At 47.7% G+C, this 27,991-nt stretch overlaps 1 protein-coding gene across 1 annotated transcript; it reads right to left on the minus strand.

The window, feature by feature from the left end:
* Positions 1 to 168: 168 nt before the first annotated feature.
* On the minus strand, positions 169 to 27,965 carry crb2a (crumbs cell polarity complex component 2a). The gene is made up of 13 exons (XM_041811605.1): positions 27,858 to 27,965; positions 12,395 to 13,087; positions 11,632 to 11,827; positions 6,471 to 6,610; positions 6,127 to 6,297; positions 5,935 to 6,048; positions 4,896 to 5,849; positions 4,058 to 4,629; positions 2,682 to 2,847; positions 1,594 to 2,464; positions 1,397 to 1,513; positions 501 to 627; positions 169 to 390 (listed from the first exon to the last, which is right to left on the minus strand). Exons 1-13 carry the CDS (start codon positions 27,916 to 27,918, stop codon positions 169 to 171), a joined length of 4,404 nt encoding a protein of 1,467 aa, XP_041667539.1. The 5' UTR covers positions 27,919 to 27,965.
* Positions 27,966 to 27,991: the final 26 nt, after the last annotated feature.

The following is a 27,991-nucleotide window of genomic DNA, read 5'->3' on the forward strand; positions in this document are numbered from 1 at the left end:
TGGGGTGTCAGGTGAGTCTCTCCTGGGGGGTTAGATGGGCCTCTCCTGGGGGGTTAGGTGAGTCTCTCCTGGGGTTACAGGTGAGTCTCTCCTGGGGGGTTAGGTGAGTCTCTCCTGGGGGGTTAGGTGAGTCTCTCCTGGGGGGTTAGGTGAGCCTCTCCTGGGGGGTTAGATGAGTCTCTCCTCCGGCGGCACTTTCAGCATGCTGTCCATCTCCAGCCGAGCCCCCGCCAGCTCCTGAGCGCTGGGGCTGTACACGCCCTCAGACTGGCGCTTCTTCCTGGCCGTTAGAACCATGAAGGTGAGGCCGATGATGAGGATGAGCACGCAGCAGCAGAGGAGGGGGATGGCCACCACCAGCCATGGGACGCCCTGATAGTGGGCCTGTTTCTGCACATGCACAGAGGAGGAGAATCATTAGAGACATAAGTAAACATCTTCAGTTAACAATCATGAGTTCAAATGTTAGACACCAAAGAAGAAGAAAGAGGTAAACGTACGTTGGTGTCACAGATCGGGCCGATGTATCCGGGCGGACACTCGCAGACGAACATGTTGAATCGATCCAGACAAGATCCTCCATTTCTGCACGGGTTTGACTCGCACTCATTGATCTCCAGCTCACACCTGAAGTACAGAAACCAGCTGTGGTTCAAGCAGACTCTTTAAGACTACAGTTACCATGACGATAGAGGTCCTGCTTGAAGGATCTGACCTCTACACTGGGATTCCGACTCTGTCACAGTAGTGATGTAACATCAGCTCACACTGAGAGACTTTATGATGCATGGCTGTTATACAGGTGGCCATGACTGAAACTTCTACTGTCATAACCCCCCATCGGCATGTCAGACAGGTGTTCCTGCTGTTGCCATGGTGACTAAAGATGCTTCTGTTGGTGGTTCTTTCTGGATCATGTACGACTAAAATATGAAACGTCAGAAATCAGGACAGAGCACCCTGGGATTCTTTACTGCTCAGTGTCAGCTAGATGAAAATGTGCAGAATTCCAGCAGTGTGCATCTTTACTTTGGTGAAAGGAACAAAGATGGAGGAGGGCAGCCAAGAGGGAGAGAGAACGGCATGTTGGGAAACAGCCAAAGGTCCAGGCTGCCCACATGGAGGGCAGCAGCTCCAGAATATGGGGCATGACCTCATGGCTGCCAGGGCCTGTGTGAGCACAGTTAGTGCTGCATGAAGGCGTAGAATGATGGAGGAGGCGGGGCTGTGGATTCAGATCTGGACTCAGACACAGGTTCAGTACCCAGACCTACCTAGTACTCTACAGACGGTACCTTAACCAGGGATTAACCAGGGACATCCAGACCTTAGCTGGTCCTGGTCTGGGTTGAAACTACTTCCCCTAGAAGTCTAAACGCTCTAAATGTGAGCTCACCTGGTGCCGGTGAACCCAGGCATACAGGTGCAGTTGGCGCCCCACAGCCCGTCGGTGCAGATCCCGTCGTTGGCACACTGGACGTCTACGTCACACTGGATGGGAGGATAGCTCCACCTGGTGGTCAGAGATCAGAGGTTACTTATGAACCAATCACAGGCCAGATAAAGCATACCCGTGTCTGAGTGGTCACTGACTGGCAGCGTGGGCCTCTGTAGTCGGGGGGGCAGACACACGTGTAGCTGTTGACACCGTCCTCACACGTTCCTCCGTGTTCACAGCTGTGATGCTCGCACTCGTTCACGTCTTCATCGCACAGCGTCCCAACATACCCGGGGTGACAGCGGCACTCGAACCCGGCCAGGTAGTCCTTACAGCGGCCATGGACACAGGGCTGGGACGCACACTCGTCCACGTCCGTCTCGCACGTGTCTCCGCCCCAGCCGAGGTCGCACGCACACCTAAACATGTTAAACATGTCCTCACAGATGCCGCCGTTTAGACACGGGTCAGACGCACATACGGGGGCGCTGCTACAGCCTAGAGCGATCTCCGGTTTACCCTGGAGGTGGAATTGAGACTTCTGAGGGGGTTTATAGTCGTCCACAAACGGCAGGTAGACTCCGCCCACTCTGACTGCACCCAGACACCCAGTGAAGCTCTCAGCCACTGCCACCGAAGCGCCCTTCTCATTCAGGAACCGCAGACTTCCTGTTCTCTGCGGTAGGCTGCTGACGTCGGTGATCCCATCCACGGTGATGACCCATGGAGACACTTTACGCCCACGCTCCGCCCGCGAGATGTTCACACGATGCCAGTTCCCATCAGCCACCCGCCGCACGCCAGTGAAGGTCAGCGCCTCAACGCTGTTCCCCATGTGGATCTCCACCTGGACTGACGAGTCCAGCAGACCCACCAGGAGGAGGTCCGAGCCCGAGGACGCCCTCAGCAGGACGGCGTTCTCCGAGCGAGTCCTCAGCTCCAGGTAGACGTCAGAGACGGGGTCAGAGAGAGAGCCAGCGGCGCTGTAGTGGACCGGGTTGTTCTCAAACGTGGCGTTGTAGACACCTGAGGACATACAGCAGACATGCTTTCAGTTCTGATGTATTCCAGCTCCTACAGGTCTTCCTTTACAAACTTTAGATCATTTAGCTCTGAATTCAACAACCTAAAAAACAAATCGTTTTTTTAAAACTTGACCAGAGGTCTCTGAAAGAGAAAAATTCTGTTTGATTCGATGCACACTTAAAATCACATCAGATAGTTTCCCTCTTAATCTCCTCACACTCATATCCGTCGGGCAGGTCGACACAGACTCCTCCGTTCACACACGGGTCGCTGACACACCACACTCTGGTCTCACAGATCTTTCCTCGGTATTCCTCCAGACAGGAGCATTTAAAGTCGTTGAAGGTGATGATGCACTCTCCTCCGTGGAGACAAGGCTCCGCCTACAGACACATGAAACGACGTTTAGTCAAGACATCAAGTTTGCTCCTCATGCCATTTATTTATTTTAGACATATTTGGGACTCTGATTTTTTTATTTCATTTGTAAATATCTGAGGCAGAAACATCAAAGTTACGTCTCACATGTATATTTATAAACAGCAGGAAATCCAAACCAATCAAAGAGCAGTTTCCTCGTGCATCACACATGTTTCTGTCTGTTTGTAAATGTGCATGTGTGAACACAGACCAAACTGGTCCAGGATCCAGACCAGAGCAAATGCTCTGCAGCTGTGGAGATGCCCTAGTGTTTAAGGGAATGTAAGTTATGCTGGACAGGGTCCCACCAGAGGCTACGGCTGCAGGGGTCCTTGGCATGTCAGACCTCTAATGGAATGCCTCTTGTCCAATCAGATTGCTCGGTGGGAACTAGCTGTTGTATAATAAGCGTTATCTCTGCAGAGAGATAATCCTGCAGGGGTTCACATCATCGCTGAGCTCTGCAGAGGAACAGAGAGCAGACCTGCAGGACTGTTAAGATTTACACCTTTGGTCTGGTATCATGGGCCTGGCATTAATCTGGATTAAGACCTCTTTATCAGAAGGACCTTCTCTGCAGGACTGCACGGAGCTGCAGTGGTTGGAGCTGTCGCCCAAATACTGAAACCTCAGAGAGCTCAGACCACATATTAAAGACATGTTTAATAACCCTCTACCACCAAATACTTCCTCATGATGAGGCTCATTTTAACCATGGTCACACCTGGAGCATTTTAACTCAGGCTAGGAAGCATAAAGTGGCAAAAAAAACTTGATTATGTTGATTCCTGTTGTTGTTTCTTGACAGCAAAGCAGCTCAAAGCTGCCCGGCTCTATTTTCCTCTGTTGTTTGTGCGGAGATGAAGGAACAAGGAGAGAGGAGATGAGAAGGTACCAGGAGTGTCTGAAAGGAAGATTTCCTCCCTCACAGAGAGGTTGGCTTGTTTTTTAAAGCTGCTGGATTAATGATAGGCCTCTCTATCCCTGTGTTTGACACATCAGACTGGCGTTTCAAGGGTTAAAATCCCAAATATGTAAATATGTGATGGTTTGGTCAGATGTTGGTGGAAATAGCCTGATATAAATGAAACATCTGTCCTGAGTGTCCTCAGAGTTACATCTCTGAATGGTACCAGAGGGTAGACCAGGTCCAGGTAAAGACCAGCAGCTCACCTTACAGGTGTCATCACTGACACATCCCGCCTCCACGCTCTCAGCATCGCCCGGTAAATAAACCTCCTCGTCCTCGGAGCTGTTCCAGGCGTCCACGTCCAGGTGAACCGAGTCCAGCCGTAGATCCTGCAGACAGCCTTTATAGTAGCCCCCCCAGGTCCCTGAGTCCAGGTCTGCAGGTAGTCCCCCTACATAGACCTGGTCCCCTTCATTCACCTCTACCTCAGGGATCTCCCCGACGCCGTACCTGAGGCCGGCGTGCTCAAAGATGACCTCGCCATGTCTGACCTCCACCTGCAGCAGCATCTTCTCGCCACTGCTCACGAACACAGGCGCCGTCAGGGGGGAGCTGTTAGGGAGTGAGCTGACCAGGACCCGGCCCATCCCCAGGTAGATGGTGAAGTAGACCTCCGGGCCGTCCTCTGATGGCTTCCTCAGCTGGAACAGGAGCCCCTCCGTCTTCAGCGTCCTCAGGAAGAAGGAGACATTGAAGCTGCCGCCGTGACTCTTCATCACGTCGTAGGAGCTAAAGCTCAGAGAGTCCTCATGGCTGTACGTCCATGACGGAAACTCTGGAAGAGGGAGGGGTCAAAGGTCAAAGGTTCAGATTAATCACAAGAAAACAGCTGCAGCATTTAGAGAGACTCATATTGGGTCCATCTTATTTCTATTTAAAGGTATATTACGTAGAATTAACTCTGAATTGTGCAAACTAATCACCAGCCGAGACGTAACCATGGCGTTTCCTCCAAACTGGTCACATGTCTGACATCAGACAGAGAATCTGGGCATCTCAGACCGCTCATCTGTCAAACCTGTCAGGCGTGGCGTTCCTCACCTTGGGAGCAGCTGTGGTCGTGGAACGGTCTGTAGCAGTCGCAGTAGTAACTGGTCCACAGGTCCACACAGAGTCCGTGTCCGCTGCAGGGGTCCGGGTCGCACCACTCAGTCTTGGAGCAGCCTAGCTCGTGTCCCTGGTCCTCGGGAAGACTCTGAGGGAGGATGGCCTTGGAGTCGATCATCAGGTCCTCCATACAGCCGATGAAACCTGTGGCACTCACGGAGAGCGCCAACAGCTCGTCTGGAGCTCCACCCACATACACCTGTGTGAAGGCCTCTGTGGGCGTGAAGGGCGGATCATCAGTGCCCCCGTCTGAGACCCTGCAGCCGTCCCTGTCACAGCCAGGACCCTTCAGTACCAGAGTCAGACCCTCGTGGTCCACAAACACGTGGACATCCCTCCAGACGCTGTCGCTGACTCGCCCAGGGAACGACACGTCCAGGTCAGTGTCCTCTGATGACGCCTTGGCGTGCAGGACTCCGCCCACGATCTCCATCAGCAGGTGAGTGTCCTCGTCTCCTCTGAAGACCAGCAGCATGTCAGGGAGGGTGGTCCTGAAGCGCAGCTGGACACCGTGACCACGGTGACGCTGGTGCTCCACCTCCCTACGGCGGCGCTCCTCCAGCTCCAGGCTGATGTGGATGAAACCCGGCGAGGAGAAGGAGAAGGTCGTTCTGGTGGAGCATAGGTCGTCATAGTAACCATGAGGACACAGGCAGGTGTGGACGTGCTCGCCGTCCTCCAGCCGAGGCAGACAGGTGGCGCCATTCTGACACTCATGGTCGATGCAGCCGTGCAGCCTGACCTCACAGTGATCGCCACCCCACGGGAGCTCATCCGGCTCCCCCTCTGGGCAGTGACACGTGTAAGATGCTCGACCATCTTCACACCAGCCGCCATTCTGACACGGCTGACTCTCGCACTCGTCGATGTTCACCTCGCACAGGTCACCTGGAGAGAGAGAGAGGGTTAACAGGTGAGTCTGACCCATACAAACATCTCCATAATGACTCCGCCTACTGGTTCAAAGCCTCACCTAGAAACCCTTCTGAGCATGTGCAGATGAACCCGTTGATCTGATCCTCACAGGTCGCTCCGTTCTGACACGGTTCAGACTCACACTCGTTGATGTTGACTGAGCAGTTCTCTCCTGCAACAACAAACGCGTTAAAAACCTCCAAAAGTTTCAAACATGACCCAGACCCGCGTCGATTCTAGTCGCTCTGACCTGCGAAGCCCGGCTGACACTGACAGATGTACCCTGCGGCGTCAGCAAAGCTCAGCTCCCAGTCGAGTTCCCAGTGAGACGGATCTGAGCGTTCGAAACACTCGCCATCATTCTCACAGGGGTGGTCGGCGCACTCGTCGATATCTACTTCACAGTTCGGCCCCTTGTAACCTGGAGGAAAAACACGGGCTGAAACTTTTGATGCTCATAAAAACGTCAGCTTCTTCTCCAGAGAAGAGACCAGTCCATCGTTTCAGATCCATGCTCACCGGTTCAGGAGGAAATGTAAATAATTGTGAACATTTGTCCTGTGTACAGGACATATTCAGGCTGCAGTTCCTTACCTGGCCAGCAGAGGCAGGCGTACCCGTTGATTCCCTCCACACACGTGGCCCCGTGCTGACAGGGGTCCGAGGCACACTCAGGGATGTCGGTCTCACAGTGATCCCCCTCAAATCCTGTATCGCTGCAGTCACATTCATAACTGAAACAAAAGATTTCCAGTGAAGACGGTGAGAGCTCAGAGAGGTTTGAGGCCAAAGGACTTTTATTTTGACATGAGAACCTAGCTGTTTACAAAGTTCACTTCAACAGAAGTTAGTAAAACATGTTAAAGCCACAGAATAGATTGTGATTGTGACCTTTAACCCCGAGATATTTATCCTGGAGATGAAGGTAAACCAAGATTCACTTCTGCTGTTAAGTCATGTTAACATGTAGCTCTATGGGGATCAACTCAGCAGGAGACAGCCTCTAGTGGAGACTAGAAGAACTGCAGCCTTCGGCCCTTGGTTATAAGCTCCTTTATTCTGTCCCTGAGTCAGATGCTGGTTCTGCTGAGCTCTGTGTGGGCACTCGCAGCCAAACAAAGACATTCCTGGGATGGTTTTAATAGAAGAGATGGATTATGGGACTTTGAGCCCCTTTGGCACAAACACATAAAAGAGCCAGCAGGCTCACAGTTTAAACCTGGAGCTCTGCAACCAAATGTCCCAAATGTGGGAATATTGGACTGTCGTGGTACAAGCATCTTAACTTTGATTAGTGCCGTTAGTAATTAGTACTAATGATTAGTAAACAGCTGTCCAAACCATCACCAGTAAAGTTTCTGCCATAGGATGGATTTTAGCAGCACCAGTTTAAAAACATGTCTCATGTACAGCACATGCTAGGTCAGCCCAATGCTACTGTTAATGTAGCAGAGTGATGTAAGACACCAGCCCAGTCTGAGTCCAGTCATCACCATGGTTACCATGGTTACCTCTGACCCTAAAGAGCGGCTAGCTAACTTATGACTACAGCATTTTTACAAGCATGAGTACAGTATGGCTACATATGTACAGTGTGAATGCATGAATGTGAATGCATGACTACAGTATGACTGCATGAATATGAATTTTCAAATTCAAATTCAAATTCAAAAAAACTTTATTTGTCCCCAGGGGGCAATTGAACGCACATAGAGCAGCAAGTAAACAACAATATAGAAATTCAGTCAACCACTGCACATAGACAATACACATACATGCATGAATGTGACTGCATGAATATGAGTGCATGAATGTGAGTGCATGAATGTGAGTGCATGAATATGAGTGCATGAATATGAGTGCATGAATGTGAGTGCATGAATATGAGTGCATGAATATGAGTGCATGAATATGAGTGCATGAGTACAGTATGACTGCATGAATATGAGTGCATGAATATGAGTGCATGAATATGAGTGCATGAATACAATATGACTGCATGAATATGAATGCATGAATACAGTATGACTGCATGAATATGAGTGCATGAATATGAGTGCATGAGTACAGTATGACTGCATGAATATGAGTGCATGAGTACAGTATGACTGCATGAATATGAGTGCATGAATATGAGTGCATGAATGTGAGTGCATGAATATGAGTGCATGAATATGAGTGCATGAATATGAGTGCATGAGTACAGTATGACTGCATGAATATGAGTGCATGAATATGAGTGCATGAATATGAGTGCATGAATATGAGTGCATGAATACAATATGACTGCATGAATATGAGTGCATGACTATGAGTGCATGAATATGAGTGCATGACTATGAGTGCATGAATACAATATGACTGCATGAATATGAATGCATGAATACAATATGACTGCATGAATATGAGTGCATGAATACAATATGACTGCATGAATATGAATGCATGAATACAGTATGACTGCATGAATATGAATGCATGAATACAGTATGACTGCATGAATATGAGTGCATGAATACAATATGACTGCATGAATATGAATGCATGAATATGAGTGCATGAATATGAGTGCATGAATATGAGTGCATGAATATGAGTGCATGAATATGAGTGCATGAATACAATATGACTGCATGAATATGAGTGCATGACTATGAGTGCATGAATATGAGTGCATGACTATGAGTGCATGAATACAATATGACTGCATGAATATGAATGCATGAATACAATATGACTGCATGAATATGAGTGCATGAATACAATATGACTGCATGAATATGAATGCATGAATACAGTATGACTGCATGAATATGAATGCATGAATACAGTATGACTGCATGAATATGAGTGCATGAATACAATATGACTGCATGAATATGAATGCATGAATATGAGTGCATGAATATGAGTGCATGAATATGAGTGCATGATTACAGTATGACTGCATGAATATGAGTGCATGAATACAATATGACTGCATGAATATGAATGTATGAATACAATATGACTGCATGAATATGAGTGCATGAATACAATATGACTGCATGAATATGAATGCATGAATACAGTATGTCTGCATGAATATGAATGCATGAATACAGTATGACTGCATGAATATGAGTGCATGAATACAGTATGACTGCATGAATATGAGTGCATGAATACAATATGACTGCATGAATATGAGTGCATGAGTACAATATGACTGCATGAATATGAATGCATGAATATGAGTGCATGAATATGAGTGCATGAATATGAGTGCATGAGTACAATATGACTGCATGAATATGAGTGCATGAATGTGAGTGCATGAATATGAGTGCATGAATATGAGTGCATGAGTACAGTATGACTGCATGAATATGAGTGCATGAATATGAGTGCATGAATATGAGTGCATGAATATGAGTGCATGAGTACAGTATGACTGCATGAATATGAGTGCATGAATATGAGTGCATGAGTACAGTATGACTGCATGAATATGAGTGCATGAATACAATATGACTGCATGAATATGAATGCATGAATACAATATGACTGCATGAATATGAGTGCATGAATACAATATGACTGCATGAATATGAATGCATGAATACAGTATGACTGCATGAATATGAGTGCATGAATATGAGTGCATGAGTACAGTATGACTGCATGAATATGAGTGCATGAGTACAGTATGACTGCATGAATATGAGTGCATGAATAAAATATGACTGCATGAATATGAGTGCATGAATACAATATGACTGCATGAATATGAGTGCATGAATACAATATGACTGCATGAATATGAGTGCATGAGTACAGTATGACTGCATGAATATGAGTGCATGAATACAATATGACTGCATGAATATGAGTGCATGAATACAATATGACTGCATGAATATGAGTGCATGAGTACAGTATGACTGCATGAATATGAGTGCATGAATACAATATGACTGCATGAATATGAATGCATGAATACAGTATGACTGCATGAATATGAGTGCATGAATATGAGTGCATGAGTACAGTATGACTGCATGAATATGAGTGCATGAATACAATATGACTGCATGAATATAAGTGCATGAATACAGTATGACTGCATGAATATGAGTGCATGAATATGAGTGCATGAGTACAGTATGACTGCATGAATATGAGTGCATGAATACAGTATGACTGCATGAATATGAATTTTCAAATTCAAATTCAAATTCAAAAAAACTTTATTTGTCCCCAGGGGGCAATTGAAGGCACATAGAGCAGCAAGTAAACAACAATATAGAAATTCAGTCAACCACTGCACATAGACAATACACATACATGCATGAATGTGACTGCATGAATAGGAGTGCATGAATGTGAGTGCATGAATATGAGTGCATGAATGTGACTGCATGAATATGAGTGCATGAATATGAGTGCATGAATATGAGTGCATGAATATGAGTGCATGAGTACAGTATGACTGCATGAATATGAGTGCATGAATATGAGTGCATGAATATGAGTGCATGAATATGAGTGCATGAATATGAGTGCATGAATACAATATGACTGCATGAATATGAGTGCATGAATACAATATGACTGCATGAATATAAGTGCATGAATACAGTATGACTGCATGAATATGAGTGCATGAATATGAGTGCATGAGTACAGTATGACTGCATGAATATGAGTGCATGAATACAGTATGACTGCATGAATATGAATTTTCAAATTCAAATTCAAATTCAAAAAAACTTTATTTGTCCCCAGGGGGCAATTGAAGGCACATAGAGCAGCAAGTAAACAACAATATAGAAATTCAGTCAACCACTGCACATAGACAATACACATACATGCATGAATGTGACTGCATGAATAGGAGTGCATGAATGTGAGTGCATGAATATGAGTGCATGAATGTGACTGCATGAATATGAGTGCATGAATATGAGTGCATGAATATGAGTGCATGAATATGAGTGCATGAGTACAGTATGACTGCATGAATATGAGTGCATGAATATGAGTGCATGAATATGAGTGCATGAATATGAGTGCATGAATATGAGTGCATGAATACAATATGACTGCATGAATATGAGTGCATGAATACAATATGACTGCATGAATATGAGTGCATGAGTACAGTATGACTGCATGAATATGAGTGCATGAGTACAGTATGACTGCATGAATATGAGTGCATGAGTATAGTATGACTGCATGAATATGAGTGCATGAATACAATATGACTGCATGAATATGAGTGCATGAATACAGTATGACTGCATGAATATGAGTGCATGAATACAGTATGACTGCATGAATATGAGTGCATGAGTACAGTATGACTGCATGAATATGAGTGCATGAATATGAGTGCATGAGTACAGTATGACTGCATGAATATGAGTGCATGAATACAATATGACTGCATGAATATAAGTGCATGAATACAATATGACTGCATGAATATGAGTGCATGAGTACAGTATGACTGCATGAATATGAATGCATGAGTACAGTATGGATACATATGTACAGTATGACTGCATGAATATGAATGCATGAGTACAGTATGCATGCGTTGGTGCAGTACCGTGGCCTTGGGGTGAACTTGGATCGTAGGTCTCTAATGTGATCCAGCCTTAGAGGGCTTGAGCCCACAGACTGCTGTGACTCTGATTTCAGATTTGTTTTTACCCATCAGACATCTTCGTGCATCCATGCGTTTACGTTACATCTCCTCCTAACCCACCTGTTGACCAGGTCATGGCACACAGCTCCATTCTGACACGGATCACTGGCACACTCGTCAACATCCACCTCGCAGTCGACGCCATCAAAACCTGGCAGACACTCGCAGGAGTACATGCCTATCAGGTCGTGGCAGGTTGCCCCGTTTTGACACGGGTCGGACTCGCACTCGTCGATCTCCAGTTCACAGTTAACACCTGTAGGAGGACGTGATGGTTACTGTTCAGGTGTGATCAGTCGTAGTTTATCTGAGTGTGGTTTTTAGTGACAGAGACAGAGCTGATGAGGATGACAGAGCTACAGACACAGACAGAAGTGTAAGAAAAGAAGGAGGAGAATGTTTTCTGCTGCTGTTATCTGAGCTGAAGATAAGACAGCATCTCTCAGAGCTCTTAAAATACTCCTCGTGCTCTGGTTATCAGGGACAAACCAAACACTGAGAGACTAACAGAAGAGACATGGAGGAGAGTGTTTGTTTCTGTGAGGGGGACGTGATTAATGATGACTCATGGAATCATCTACAGACACGTGCAGGAAGCTGCAGTGACGGTTCTGAGGAGTGATGCAGAGATCATCAGGTCTGTTTCATTTGAGGTTTTTAAACCAGCATTAGTATAATCAAACTGTATGAAGGGATGCTCAGTGTTATTGGTAGATGAAACCTTAAAGAGGTTATTATCTCTGATCTTAAAAAGCCGGTATACTTAAGCACTACGTTAGGGGTTTCTTTCTTTGATTGGTTAGGGTACAACATTCATACGTACCTGTGAACCCCAGCAGACACTCACACTCGTAGTGGTCCTTCTCGTTGATGCAGGTGGCGTTGTTCTCACATGGTCGTGATGCACACTCGTTGATGTCGATCTCACAGTTGTAACCCTGAAACCCGGGCACGCAAAAGCAGTGAAACTCCGCCACGCCGTCCACACAGATGGCTCCGTTCTGACACGGCTCTGACGAACACTCGTCAACGTCCTCCTCGCACGTTTCCCCCTCGAACCCCGGAGCGCAGTGACACTCGAAGCCCTCCGGCCGGAGCACACACGTCCCATTGTTCCTGCACGGTTCATCGATACAGTCCGTCACGTGTGTCCTGCAGTCCCGACCGCCGTAACCTTCAGGACATCTGCAGAAGTACCCGTTGAGACGGTCAACACATAAATAGCGAGGATAAAAACACGGGTTACTCTCACACTCATTGATCTCCTCAGTGCAGTTATCACCGCTTAGGCCCTCCGGGCACGTGCAGTGGTACTCCGAGGTTCCTGGGACGCTGGTGCAGTTCTCACACGGAGCGAAGGAGCAGGCGTCGTACAGTTCGTCACAGTTTTTACCCATGAATCTAACCCCCACGCTGGGACAGATACAGGCGTAGTCGTCCATGTTGTCCACGCAGGAAGCTCCGTTCTGACAGGGAGAGGACAGACAGCGGTCCGACGTGGCGTTACACAGGATCCCTGCAAGACCAAAGACATGTAGATGAAATAAAGCATGAGACCAGAGCTGCTGGGTTTATACTTGATATCAAACACCATCTTAATGCAGACCTATGTGGAGATAGCACCTGTTTACTGGACTGGTCCAAACCCAAGACCATCACCTATGATGGCAGTGAACAATCCGACTTTGGTTGGACTTCTTCTAGTGGGTATTAATGGATAGAAAGCTGCACGTTCTTTCTAAACCTCCTTTCTCTCCCCTAGGCCGCCTACACCACAGAGGTATCAGAGGGTCAGAGGTTCGTTCTCTGGCTCCCGCAGTCTAATCTCTTCATCTTCGCCAGTCCCTTTAACTTAACCACGCCTGTAGCTACCACCTCTTTCTCCTGCTGATTAGTCTGATCATTCTCTAACCAGGAACAAACCAAGCAGCAGTCATGGAATCTGGTCCAGTCTGACCCACATATCAGGGCTGCGTTGCCCCAGTTCCAGCCTGCCTCACTAATTATTCCTCCAGTCCTGAATCTAGACCTGCAGGTGGCTCGAATCTGACTGGGACCGGGGAGTAGTTCATGCCAGGTCAGCCTCGTGGCCTACGGTGTGCAGCAGGGACATTTTTAAAACGCCTCCATTCAGCAGCAACAAACAAGAGGATGAAACCTCCCAGAGTGTGAGCCTGCATCTTGACGTGTTACACTCATTCCTCCTGACATGAGCGCTAATCTGCTCACACTCCTTCCTGGCACTGATGAAGAGTGTTAAACCCTCACTCACACACACAGTATTAAACCCTCACACACGTCACAGCATCTGCCCAATGTCGCCTACACACAGATTTATAACATCGCTCCGGTTAAAGAAGCAACAAAGACAGGTTTAGGGGTGATGTAGCCGTTCAGGGAGCCAATTCTCTCCTATTGGTCAGGGTCAGGATGCAGGTCGTTGATGTCAGGTCAGGGGTCAGACCAGACAGGAGATGTAAGGAAAGACAGGAATGTAGGATCAGGGTTGTGGGAAGCTGTGGACACGTCCTTCACTGTAAGAGCGTCTGTTGATTCTGACGGCTAACTGGCTTCTTGTTAGCCAAAGGCTGGTGTATGAACCCGTGGCCTGAGGGCGGGGTTACACCGTGCTGAAAGCAGACGATCACGGCGCTCTGTGGAAATGAAAGAGACTCTTTCCTCCATGTTGAATGTTATTGAGCAGTGAAACAACTATTTTAAAGAAAAAGATACTGTCATTTAATCTGATGGGGCCACTTCCTGTTAGGACTTTTAACTTTCTACAATCTGAACACATCTCTAGGGGGCGCTGTTTGAAGCGTCCTGTTCCTCTGGTCATGGAGGCTGGGTTTGTCCGTTTATCACATCATAACATTGTTAGCTTGTTTACAGAGAAAATAATGACCAAACTGTGTCCTCTCCTCCATGAATGACCCCATTGGTTGGGGGGGGGGGTCTGTTTGTCGTTCCATAGTAGAAATAAACACGTTAATTTGAAGGGGGGTGGGGGGGGGTTTAAAGTGACAAGACTCATGCTGCCCCCCCCTCGCCAGCCGATACGATGGAGTCAGTGTGGAAACGCTCCACATTCCTGTTATTAGGCCAGTCTACCCCACCATCACCCCACACACACACACACACACACACACACACACAAACTTTGATCAGAGCTCTGCTTCTAAACCACCACTGAGGTGGAAATTATTCACAGTGAAGGGAGTTATGGGGGGTTAGTGAGGAACCTTAGAAAGAGAGGGACGAGAGACAGAGAGAGAGGGGGAGGGTCAATCAAACCTTATTATATCTAATGATAGAAACATGAAATATCTGAAACAGCTCACCCTGTAGAGACGTAGCTCACCCTGTAGAGACGTAGCTGACCCTGTAGAGACGTAGCTCACCCTGTAGAGACGTAGCTGACCCTGTAGAGACGTAGCTCACCCTGTAGAGACGTAGCTCACCCTGTAGAGACGTAGCTCACCCTGTAGAGACGTAGCTGACCCTGTAGAGACGTTGCTCACCCTGTAGAGACGTAGCTCACCATGTAGAGACGTAGCTGACCCTGTAGAGACGTAGCTCACCCTGTAGAGACGTAGCTGACCCTGTAGAGACGTAGCTCACCCTGTAGAGACGTAGCTGACCCTGAAGAGACGTAGCTCACCCTGTAGAGACATAGCTCACCATGTAGAGACGTAGCTGACCCTGTAGAGACGTAGCTGACCCTGTAGAGGCGTAGCTCACCCTGTAGACATAGCTGACCCTGTAGAGACGTAGCTGACCGTGTAGAGACGTAGCTGACCCTGTAGAGACGTAGCTCACCCTGTAGAGACGTAGCTGACCCTGTAGAGACATAGCTCACCCTGTAGAGATGTAGCTCACCCTGTAGAGACGTAGCTGACCCTGTAGAGACGTAGCTCACCCTGTAGAGACGTAGCTCACCCTGTAGAGACGTAGCTGACCCTGTAGAGACATAGCTCACCCTGTAGAGATGTAGCTCACCCTGTAGAGACGTAGCTGACCCTGTAGAGACGTAGCTCACCCTGTAGAGACGTAGCTGACCCTGTAGAGACGTAGCTCACCCTGTAGAGACGTAGCTGACCCTGTAGAGACGTAGCTCACCCTGTAGAGACGTAGCCGACCCTGTAGAGACGTAGCTCACCCTGTAGAGACGTAGCTCACCCTGTAGAGACGTAGCTCACCCTGTAGAGACGTAGCTGACCCTGTAGAGACGTTGCTCACCCTTTCGAGACGTAGCTCACCATGTAGAGACATAGCTGACCCTGTAGAGACGTAGCTCACCCTGTAGAGACGTAGCTCACCCTGTAGAGACGTAGCTCACCCTGTAGAGACGTAGCTGACCCTGAAGAGACGTAGCTCACCCTGTAGAGACATAGCTCACCATGTAGAGACGTAGCTGACCCTGTAGAGACGTAGCTGACCCTGTAGAGGCGTAGCTCACCCTGTAGAGACGTAGCTGACCCTGTAGAGACGTAGCTGACCGTGTAGAGACGTAGCTGACCCTGTAGAGACGTAGCTCACCCTGTAGAGACATAGCTCACCCTGTAAAGACATAGCTGACCTAAAGAGATGTAGCTCACCCTGTAGAGATGTAGCTCACCCTGTAGAGACGTAGATGACCCTGTAGAGATGTAGCTCACCCTGTAGAGATGTAGCTCACACTGTAGAGATGTAGCTGACCCTGAAGAGAAGAAGCTAACCATGTAAAGACATAGATGACCCTGTAGAGAGGCAGCTCACCCTGTGGAGATGTAGCCCACCCTGTAGAGATGAAGCTGACCCTGTAGAGATGTAGCTGACCCTGTAGAGATGTAGCTGACCCTGTAGAGAGGTCTCTCACCCTGTAGAGACATAGCTCACCCTGTAGAGATGTAGTTGACCCTGTAGAGATGACACTAACCCTGTAGAGATGTAGCTGACCCTGTAGAGACGTAGCTCACCCTGTAGAGACGTAGCCGACCCTGTAGAGACGTAGCTCACCCTGTAGAGATGTAGTTGACCCTGTAGAGACGACACTAACCCTGTAGAGATGTAGCTGACCCTGTAGAGACGTAGCTGAACCTGTAGAGATGTAGCTGACCCTGTAGAGAGGTAGCCCACCCTGTAGAGGTGTTGCTCACCTTGATGAGACGTAGCTCACCCTTTAGAGACGTAACTCAACCTTTAGAGATGTAGCCTACCCTTAAGAGATGTAGCTGACCCTGTTGCGACATAGCCGAACCTGTAGAGATGTAGCTAACCCTGTGGAGATGTAGTTGACCTTGTAGAGATGTAGCTCACCCCATAGAAAAGAAGCTAACCATGTAGAGATGTAGATGACCCTGTAAAGACGTAGCTCACCCTGAAGAGATGTAGCTGACCCTGTAGAGATGTAGCCAACCCTGTAGAGTCGTAGCTGACCCTGTAGAGAGGTCTCTCACCCTGTAGAGATGTAGTTGACCCTGTAGAGACGACACTGACCCTGTAGGGGGTAGCCCACCCTGTAGAGATGGAGCTGACCTGTAGAGATGTAGCTGACCCTTTAGAGAGGTCTCTTACCCTGTAGAGACATAGCTCACCCTGTAGAGATGTAGCTGACCCTGTAGAGATGTAGCTGACCTTGTAGAGATGTAGCTGACCCTTTCGAGACGTAGCTGACCCTGTAGAGACGTAGCCGAACCTGTAGAGATGTAGCTGACCCTGTAGAGACGTAGCTGACCCTGTAGAGATGTAGCCGACCCTGTTGAGATGTAGCAGAACCTGTAGAGACGTAGCTGACCCTGTAGAGAGGTCTCTCACCCTATAGAGACATAGCTCACCCTGTAGAGATGTAGTTGACCCTGTAGAGACGACACTAACCCTGTAGAGATGTAGCTGACCCTGTAGAGACATAGCTGACCCTGTAGAGAGGTAGCCCACCCGGTAGAGGTGTTGCTCACCTTGATGAGACGTAGCTCACCCTGTAGAGACGTAACTCAACCTTTAGAGATGTAGCCTACCCTTAAGAGATGTAGCTGACCCTGTTGAGACATAGCCGAACCTGTAGAGACGTAGCTAACCCTGTGGAGATGTAGTTGACCCTGTAGAGACGTAGCTCACCCCATAGAAAAGAAGCTAACCATGTAGAGATGTAGATGACCCTGTAAAGACGTAGCTCACCCTGAAGAGATGTAGCTGACCCTGTAGAGATTTAGCCGACCCTGTAGAGACGTAGCTGACCCTGTAGAGAGGTCTCTCACCCTGTAGAGACATAGCTCACCCTGTAGAGATGTAGTTGACCCTGTAGAGATGACACTGACCCTGTAGAGATGTAGCTGACCCTGTAGAGACGTAGCCGAACCTGTAGAGATGTAGCTGACCCCGTAGAGAGGTAGCCCACCCTGTAGAGATGGAGCTGACCTGTAGAGATGTAGCTGACCCTTTAGAGAGGTCTCTTACCCTGTAGAGACGTAGCTCACCCTGTAGAGATGTAGTTGACCCTGTAGAGACGACACTGACCCTGTAGAGACGTAGCTCACCCTGTAAAGATGTAGCGGACCCTTTCGAGATGTAGCTGACCTTGTAGAGATGTAGCTGACCCTTTCGAGATGTAGCTGACCCTGTAGAGACGTAGCCGAACCTGTAGAGATGTAGCTGACCCTGTAGAGACGTAGCCGAACCTGTATTGTTGTCTTATCTCTCCTGCAGACGTCATGTGACCTTTGTCATGTGACACTCTTTTCTGTACAGACGTGAGGAATGATGGTATGACAAATATTTGATATCACTGCAGTCAAGTATTTAAAATATGAAGATGGACTTCGGTCCTGTAGCTGCTAAAATCCTGATTTAAATGTAGGCACTGATGCCATTTATAAATCCACTCTTTACTGTTTTTTTATTGATTTCTCATTATAAATGTTAAACACATCAGTTAGAGTGACAATCAGATGTCTGGATTTAACATGTTTGCGTATTTACGATGCTTCTTCATGCTCTAACACCCTCCTCCACTGGAGGAGAGGTATAAACTCCAGGAGCTCTCCTCCCCTCAGCGATGCTGACCAATGAGAGCTCAGAGTTCTCTGCACATTCAGGAGAGTGATGGAGTTTGAGATGAACGAGGAGAGGAGGAGTTAGTCGAGCTTCAGCATCTTCCTGGCCTCTAGACGGTGTCTGTGAGCTACAACCACGACACTCTTCAGCTGCCAGCACGAGCTTCAGTGAGGATATTTCTTAGCTGACGTCACTTTAAAGTGAAGGCTTCAGCTGGACCATGCCATGACACCGTGACCATCAGAGTAGAAAAGGCGGGAAAGTTTTAGAGTTTAGTAGAAAGCATCCCAGCCTTCCAGGAAAGGAAAGTTCACCTGCTGTCCCTCCTGCACCCTCAAACAGAAGGCGACTGTCGCTCCTGATTCTGACTGACGTGTTTTCTCACCTCCAGCCTGCAGACACTAAACGTGACTGAAGTGCTCAGATTATAACGGTCAGCAGGACGCCGTTTGCCACCTGGGGACAGGTGAGCTGTGGACGGTTCAGACCAGGTTCTGCTGCATGTAAACAGGATCAGCGTGTTAATTGGGCGAGGTGGTGATCCCTTTGCTTGGTTGGTAAGAAACTTAAGTCCAGGGTTGTTGTGTCAAACATGGAGTCAAACGGGGACGCCGTCCAATCAGAGCTAATGAAAGAGTCTGAGTTCACGTGTTTGTTTAAAGTGTAAACAAAATCAGGGCAGAGGTGTGTTTGATAAAGGGCAGAATAGTAAGCTCCTCTAAAACACTTAAAACTCCATAAACAATTATTTAAACAAAATATCCTGAGAATATTCTCTCAACACCAGCTTCTATTATCAGCTCATGTTGGTCCTCCTGGTTCCTCTGTTGGTCTTCATGGTTCCTCTGTTGGTCCTCACTGTTCCTCTGTTGGTCCTCACTGTTCCTCTGTTGGTCCTCATGGTTCCTCTGTTGGTCTTCGTGGCTCCTCTGTTGGTCCTTACTGTTCCTCTGTTGGTCCTTATGGTTCCTCTGTTGGTCCTCATGGTTCCTCTGTTGGTCCTCATGGTTCCTCTGTTGGTCCTCACTGTTCCTCTGTTGGTCCTCACTGTTCCTCTGTTGGTCTTCGTGGCTCCTCTGTTGGTCCTTACTGTTCCTCTGTTGGTCCTCACTGTTCCTCTGTTGGTCTTCGTGGCTCCTCTGTTGGTCCTTACTGTTCCTCTGTTGGTCCTTATGGTTCCTCTGTTGGTCGTCATGGTTCCTCTGTTGGTCCTCATGGTTCCTCTGTTGGTCCTCATGGTTCCTCTGTTGGTCCTCACGGTTCCTCTGTTGGTCCCCATGGTTCCTCTGTTGGTCCTCATGGTTCCTCTGTTGGTCCTTATGGTTCCTCTGTTGGTCCCCATGGTTCCTCTGTTGGTCCTCATGGTTCCTCTGTTGGTCCTCATGGTTCCTCTGTTGGTCCTAATGGTTCCTCTATTGGTACTTATGGTTCCTCTGTTGGTCCTCACTGTTCCTCTGTTGGTCTTTATAGTTCCTCTGTTGGTCCCCATGGTTCCTCTGTTGGTCCTCATGGTTCCTCTGTTGGTCCTCACTGTTCCTGTGTTGGTCTTCACTGTTCCTCTGTTGGTCCTCACTGTTCCTCTTTTGGTCGTCATGGTTCCTCTGTTGGTCCTCATGGTTCCTCAGTTGGTCGTCATGGTTCCTCTGTTGGTCCTTATACTTCCTCATTTGGTCCTCATGGTTCCTCTGTTGGTCTTTTCCTGTTCCTCTGTTGGTCCCCATGGTTCCTTAGTTGGTCCTCATGGTTCCTCTGTTGGTCCTCACTGTTCCTCTGATGGTCCTCCTGGTTCCTCTGTTGGTCCTCATGGTTCCCCTGTTGGTCCTTGTGGTTCCTCTGTTGGTCCTCACTGTTCCTCTGTTGGTCCTCACTGTTCCTCTGTTGGTCTTCGTGGCTCCTCTGTTGGTCCTTACTGTTCCTCTGTTGGTCCTTATGGTTCCTCTGTTGGTCCTCATGGTTCCTCTGTTGGTCCTCACGGTTCCTCTGTTGGTCCTCATGGTTCCTCTGTTGGTCCTCATGGTTCCTCTGTTGGTCCTAATGGTTCCTCTATTGGTACTTATGGTTCCTCTGTTGGTCCTCACTGTTTCTCTGTTGGTCTTTATAGTTCCTCTGTTGGTCCCCATGGTTCCTCTGTTGGTCCTCATGGTTCCTCTGTTGGTCCTCACTGTTCCTGTGTTGGTCGTCATGGCTCCTCTGTTGGTCCTCATGGTTCCTCAGTTGGTCGTCATGGTTCCTCTGTTGGTCTTCACTGTTCCTCTGTTGGTCCTCATGGTTCCTCAGTTGGTCGTCATGGTTCCTCTGTTGGTCCTTATACTTCCTCATTTGGTCCTCATGGTTCCTCTGTTGGTCCTCACTGTTCCTCTGTTGGTCCTCCTGGTTCCTCTGTTGGTCCTCATGGTTCCTCTGTTGTCCTTATGGTTCCTCTGTTGGTCCCCACGGTTCGCTGTTGGTCCCCATGGTTCCTCTGTTGGTCCTCATGGTTCCCCTGTTGGTCCTTGTGGTTCCTCTGTTGGTCCTCATGGTTCCTCTGTTGGTCCTCACTGTTCCTGTGTTGGTCCTCATGGTTCCTCAGTTGCTCCTCACTGTTCCTCTGTTGGTCCTCACTGTTCCTCTGTTGGTCCTAATGGTTCCTCTGTTGGTCCTCATAGTTCCTTTGTTGGTCTTTATAGTTCCTTTGTTGGTCCCCATGGTTTCTCTGTTGGTCCTCATGGTTCCTCTTTTGGTCCTCACTGTTCCTCTGTTGGTCCTCATGGTTCTTTAGCTGGTCCTAATGGTTCCTCTCTTGGTATTTATGGTTCCTCTGTTGGTCCTCACGGATCGCTGTCGGTACCCATGGTTCCTCTGTTGGTCCTCATGGTTCCTCTGTTGGTCCTCATGGTGCCTTTGTTGGTACCTTATAGTTCCTCTGTTGGTCCTCCTGGTTCCTCTGTTGGTCCTCATGGTTCCTCTGTCTATCCTCATGGTTCTTCTGTTGGTCCTCATGGTTCCTCTCTTGGTCCTTATTGTTCCTCTGTTGGTCCCCATTGTTCTTCAGTTGGTCCTAATGGTACCTCAGTTGGTCCTCATGGTTCCTCTGTTGGTCCTCAAGGTTCCTCTGTTGGTCTTCGTGGTTCCTCTGTTGGTCTTCGTGGCTACTCTGTTGGTCGTTACTGTTCCTCTGTTGGTCCTCACTGTTCCTCTGTTGGTCCTCGCTGTTCCTCTGTTGGTCCTCGCTGTTCCTCTGTTGGTCCTCATGATTCCTCTGTCTGTCCTTATGGTTCCTCTGTTGGTCCCCACGGTTCGCTGTTGGTCCTCATGGTTCCTCTGTTGGTCCTCATGGTTCCTCTGTTGGTCCTCATGGTTCCTCTGTTGGTCCTCCTGGTTCCTCTGTTGGTCATCATGGTTCCTCTGTTGGTCCTTACTGTTCCTCTGTTGGTCCTCACTGTTCCTCTGTTGGTCCTCATGGTTCCTCTGTTGGTCCTCATGGTTCCTCAGTTGGTCGTCATGGTTCCTCTGTTGGTCTTCACTGTTCCTCTGTTGGTCCTCATGGTTCCTCAGTTGGTCGTCATGGTTCCTCTGTTGGTCCTTATACTTCCTCATTTGGTCCTCATGGTTCCTCTGTTGGTCTTTTCCTGTTCCTCTGTTGGTCCCCATGGTTCCTTAGTTGGTCCTCATGGTTCCTCTGTTGGTCCTCACTGTTCCTCTGTTGGTCCTCCTGGTTCCTCTGTTGGTCCTCATGGTTCCTCTGTCTGTCCTTATGGTTCCTCTGTTGGTCCCCACGGTTCGCTGTTGGTCCCCATGGTTCCTCTGTTGGTCCTCATGGTTCCCCTGTTGGTCCTTGTGGTTCCTCTGTTGGTCCTCGTGGTTCCTCTGTTGGTCCTCATGGTTCCTCTGTTGGTCCTCATGGTTCCTCAGTTGCTCCTCACTGTTCCTCTGTTGGTCCTCATAGTTCCTCTGTTGGTCTTTATAGTTCCTCTGTTGGTCCCCATGGTTTCTCTGTTGGTCCTCATGGTTCCTCTTTTGGTCCTCACTGTTCCTCTGTTGGTCCTCCTGGTTCCTCTGTTGGTCCTCATGGTTCCTCTGTCTGTCCTTATGGTTCCTCTGTTGGTCCCCACGGTTCGCTGTTGGTCCCCATGGTTCCTCTGTTGGTCCTTATGGTTCCTCTGTTGGTCCTTGTGGTTCTTCTGTTGGTCCCCATGGTTCCTCTGTTGGTCCTTGTGGTTCTTCTGTTGGTCCCCATGGTTCCTCTGTTGGTCCTTATGGTTCCTCTGTTGGTCCTTGTGGTTCTTCTGTTGGTCCCCATGGTTCCTCTGTTGGTCCTTATGGTTCTTCTGTTGGTCCCCATGGTTCCTCTGTTGGTCCTTATGGTTCTTCTGTTGGTCCCCATGGTTCCTCTGTTGGTCCTTTCCTTTAACCTCTGGACTCTGGACCCGCTTAAATCATCCTCTAATGCTTACCAATGCTAACTTGTTTGTTTGTTACCTCAGTGTCGTGGTTATTGTTACGTGAGTTCCTATTGATCAGTGTGTCGTCTATGGTCATAGTGGCAATCACTCTGTGAGATGGTCATCCTAAATCACTGATCCCAAGCCATCTTTGGTCGCCATGACAACGACCATCTGTTGGTCTGCCTCACAGTGAGACAACAGACCCCAGTTTTAGAACCATGACTAAAGATAGCACCAGGACTGGTCCTCTTTAGTCTGGGATGGCCCAGAATCACAGAGTATACCACGCTCATCATCTTTGATGACTAAAACTCTGAATTAAAGTCTGTTAAGTTTTCATAAATGAGACTAAAATATAATCAAGTTTTCGTCAGACATTTAAAATCCCTGATATTCCTCCAGTTTGGGTAAATCTGCAGCTTTTCATCCTCTCAGCTGTTGAAGCAGAGATTCAGGTTTGGCACTGGTGAATGAGGACCAGATTAACAAAGAGACTAAAACTAAAGAGCATTTTTATATTTAGACTAAAATGAAAAAGAGCATTCAAAGTTAACGCTGTCCTGACCCTGTTCTTGTTTCTTCTACCTGAGAACATCAGGAGAACCAAAGATGCTGTCAGACCAATCCTGAGGTTTTCCTCCCAGGTTAGCTCCTCCTCCTCAGTGTGTCCCCTCTGACCCTCTGACTGACTGATGACCTGATGAGACGTTGATATAACGATGAGATTTACACTCAGGAGTCTGTGCACTGGGTCGGATTTTAAAGACGCTCTGTGTTCTGTGTTCTCCTTCCCGGTCGGGTCGATCTCTACACGCATGGCAGCAGGAAATAGACCCGGCGGGTATCTAGAGCCAGCAGAGCTGGTGGCGTGTGCTTTTGTAGAGACTGACTGGAGGGTGTGTTGGGACCAGAGCACAGACAGAGTATGTGGAATTTGGGGGTAACCTGTTGTTTTAGCCTTTGGGCTATCATCATGTGATCCTGAAGCCATCTGGCACCACTTCACCATGAGTTCTCTCATGATCGTGTCCTCTTTCTCAGGAATAGATCCAGAGGGTGAGGGTGTGCCATCATCATCATCATCATCATCATCAATTTTACAGTTTCAGATCAACTAACAGGGTTTAAATCAGGACTCAAGGATCTCTTTTGGTCCACATCTTAAATTCAAACAGTTTTACTGATGTGCCCCAACAGGATTAGGCGGTTTTGTATATTTAGATCCCGTCTCTTTCACTGCTCTCAGTCTGTCCTTCTGCCTTGATCCTTCTCTGAACCTTCTCCTCTTTCTCAGCCTCTCCTGCTCTTCATCCGACTTTCCCTCCCCCCAGTTCACCTGAGCAGGTCGGTTTCCCGCCCTGTCCTCTGCGTTGCTTCTGGTTGTAATCCCTCTGGCCTCTTTGGCCCGGTCTAATCTCTGTCCTCATGGCAGAGTACCTGGCCAGATTAGAGCTTCATCTAGAGCGTGTGTCACCTCTGTCACCCCGCTCCGTCTCCGTCCACCATTCTTCTTCTTCTTCTCCACTGAGACTCTGACGGCTCATAAACCAATCATCAGTACTGCTCTGTCACTGATGGATTCGACCAATGAAAACGAGGATCTGAATGAGTGTCAGAGAATCAAACATGGCGTCAGATGAATGCTGACTCTGTCCTTTCACTCAGGTTGTTGGAGAACTAGCTAACGGGTCATTGATCCATCAGCAGTCTAATCGTCTTTACTCCATTATTCCAAACTCCTGAATGCATAAAACCAGACACAATGATCATCTCCTCATGGCTACAGGTAGTTTCTATCAGCCGTCTATCTGTAGAGGTGCTCCAGGAGGCATCATGGGTAAATTTATAGATAAACAGACATCAGACGTCCCTCTCTCCTGTGAAGCTTCAGCTTCAGGAGAACCTGAGGTATTACAAGACTAGATGTAGATGTAATCCTCCAGTGAGTCCTGGGTCTGCCCCGGGTCTCTATAGATGCGCCTGAAGACCTCCACACGGAGGTGACCAGGAGGTCTGATGCTGGAACCAGCTCTACTCTGAGCTGCTCCAGAGGACTCTCACAGACCACGTACCCACTGCTGAACTCTCTCACTGATTACCTGCAGCTCACCTGGGCTGGACCATCAGCTGGTTCCATTCCAGCTGGTTTGGACCAGTATAGACCAGTAGGTCAAAGCTTAATCTCAGCTCCTTTTTCACCACGATGGTCAGAGATTCAGAAAGAACCCAAAAACCAGAGACTCAGGGGTTAAAGGTGTGTGAGACCTCCAGCCAGGTGAACAGGTGAGTCATCAGCTAAGACAATCAGAGCATCACCAGGACACACATGTGAAGATATGATATCAGTGTAATCTGTCATAATCTGTGTCTGACCTGATCAGGTAATTGATTAACAGTCTGAAAATTACACCAGTGTCAGGAGGAGCCTGGAGCCGAGGCTGAATCTGATTGGTCCGTTCTGGTCTCCTCCTGTCTCTGTGTAGAAGTTTGCTAAAATAAAACTCCCTCATCACTCCAGGAGGGATTCAGACTTCCTGATTCATAGATGAGGACCATAGAGGATGAAGGTAGAGGATGACATCATCTATAAAGGCAGATGGTTGAGGGTTTGTGAAGCCGGGGATGTTGGGGGCTATTTCCCTCCATTTTAGCCTAAGAGTTGGCAGACAGCTCATTAACATTTAAAGCCCCCGACTGTCATTGATTAATCAGATATATTTAATGTAAACTTACAGCATAATTCACCAGGAAACTTTGGGTTTTCAGCATCTGGTCTAAGTTTTGGTTCCTAAAAAAAGATCTCATGACGTCATGAATCTGAGCTCAAAGCTTTCAGAGGACGTCCTCTCATAAAGTCATAAACACCGTAAAGAGAGGGGCGTAAATCCAACCTTATTTATATTAACGACCACAGACTCCAGAAGTCCTCAGTTAGCACGGTCACATTTCAAACCGTAACACCAAGCCAGCAGCAAAGACATCACTGAAGTATATCTGATCTTACAGACATGGGCTCTCAGAGACAAACAGCTCCGTACTGATGGAGTACAGCTGGGTAAATGAGGAACACCTCCTAACAGCCAATCACAGCCCTCAGAGCATCCTCAACCATATCATAGAGAAATGTACCCATCCATTCCTTAAAGATGAACCGACCTACACTTCTGATGTTTTTTTAACTGATCACATGACTTCAACGACAAACGTCCATGGTCCCTTCACCGTGGCGATATCAAACTTTAGAACATGAATGCTGAGCGCGCTCAGTGACCCGGTTATCAGACGCTCATGAATGAGCTGCTCTGCTCTGTTTGTTCTGTGAGTCTGCATGACTGCAGAGCCAGTCATGTGTCAAATCTCACACAATGGGAGAGTAGAAACATGAAATGATCAAGTTCAATACTAGCAACGCCTTCCAGCAGTAACTGTCCAATCACAGAGCAGCTTCCAAAAACAGCATGATGAGGTGGGACGATGTCCTGGGTCATCTCTGCTCAGATGTTTGAACATATTTATTCCTCTGTTCAAAAAAGCAGAGCTTTATCAGACTGCAGGGTCTGACAGCGTCTCCTTTTGACCTGGAGTAACCTCTATAGATACATAGACCGTGTACCATCAGCCCTCCTAACCAAATACCAGGTCGAAGTACTTTCACGTGTAGTTTGGGTGAAAATAAGGAACCAAGAGTGAACAAAAGCGCATCAAACAGATTTTAATCATCCAAAAAAGTCCCATGGACCCCTGGCCCCTCAAAAAGCCCCCAGATGTCTTCATGAGAGAACGGTACACCCCTGTGACAGACTGGAAATATAAACTGGTGAAAAATAGATCAATAAATCCAAATGTCTGATTGGAGTCAGGAGAATCTCTACAGTGGGGCCCACTCTAAAAAAATAAAAAAGTTAAGAGAATCAAAGAAACAAACTGAGAATGTTTCCATTTTAACTCATAAATCTAAAAAATCATGAGGTTATAAAACAGCCAAAGAACGTTCCAGATGAAGCACCAGCCCTGCAGCTGAGATCCTGATCAATAATCCTTTCACTGGGACTGATCAATAAGAAAATATCTGTAAGACCAAACAGTCAAAGCTTGTTAGAATAAATAGAAATAAATCAATTAAAACAGGTATTTTAGCTTTTTTGTGTGAACACATTTGAACAGTTCTCAGTGGATATTTTTCACCATCGTTCTCTAATGAAGTGATTTTCTCTTCTGCGTTCATCACTGTTCAGACTCTTGAACACATTAGTGTTGCTTTAGTGCTCAGAGATTTTTGCACCATGAGTGAAGTTACCCTAACCCTAATCAAAATAAACACAACACCAGTGAAGGAAGGTTCCTTCAGGAACCTGATGACGCCCTGGCTCCAGCTGCCAGCAGTCTACATGGTTGACTTAGAAAGGGCATCGCTGGGTTGGAGGAGTATCCTGTAATCTAAAACATGAGAGGAGACCAGCAGGTCCTGTTTCCTCACATTCACTGAGCTCTACAACTTTGTGCTCCCAAGCATCCTCCTCACTTCTGATTGCATGGATATATTTCTCTTTAGAGCCTCAAAAAGACCAACCCCCCCGACTAAGGGGGCTAGGTTACTGAGCTGAAGTTGTGAGGTTTTTTAATTACAGTAAGTATCCGTGAGAGAAAACGGCTCCTGGGAGTATTACTGTCGCTGCACTAAATCTTTCTCTGCAACCTGTTGCTTCACAGAAACAGGATTAAACTTTAAACTCTAAAACAACCGGCAGAGAGATTTTCTGGGGATTTACAGGCACAGTTTCCCTCCAGGACAAAGAAACAGTCAGAACACAGAGTTTTCATCATGCTCACCCCATTTGAACATCATCATGGTGAGCAGCAGAGTCTTCAGGTTCAGGTGGACCAGCTCCATGATGATCCCGGGTCACCTGAACGCTCGGCCTGCAGAAAGAACGGATCCTAACGCGCTGACATGCTGCTGATGG

Source organism: Cheilinus undulatus, linkage group 17 (genome assembly GCF_018320785.1).
Source record: "Cheilinus undulatus linkage group 17, ASM1832078v1, whole genome shotgun sequence".
Taxonomy (NCBI): Eukaryota; Metazoa; Chordata; class Actinopteri; order Labriformes; family Labridae; genus Cheilinus; species Cheilinus undulatus.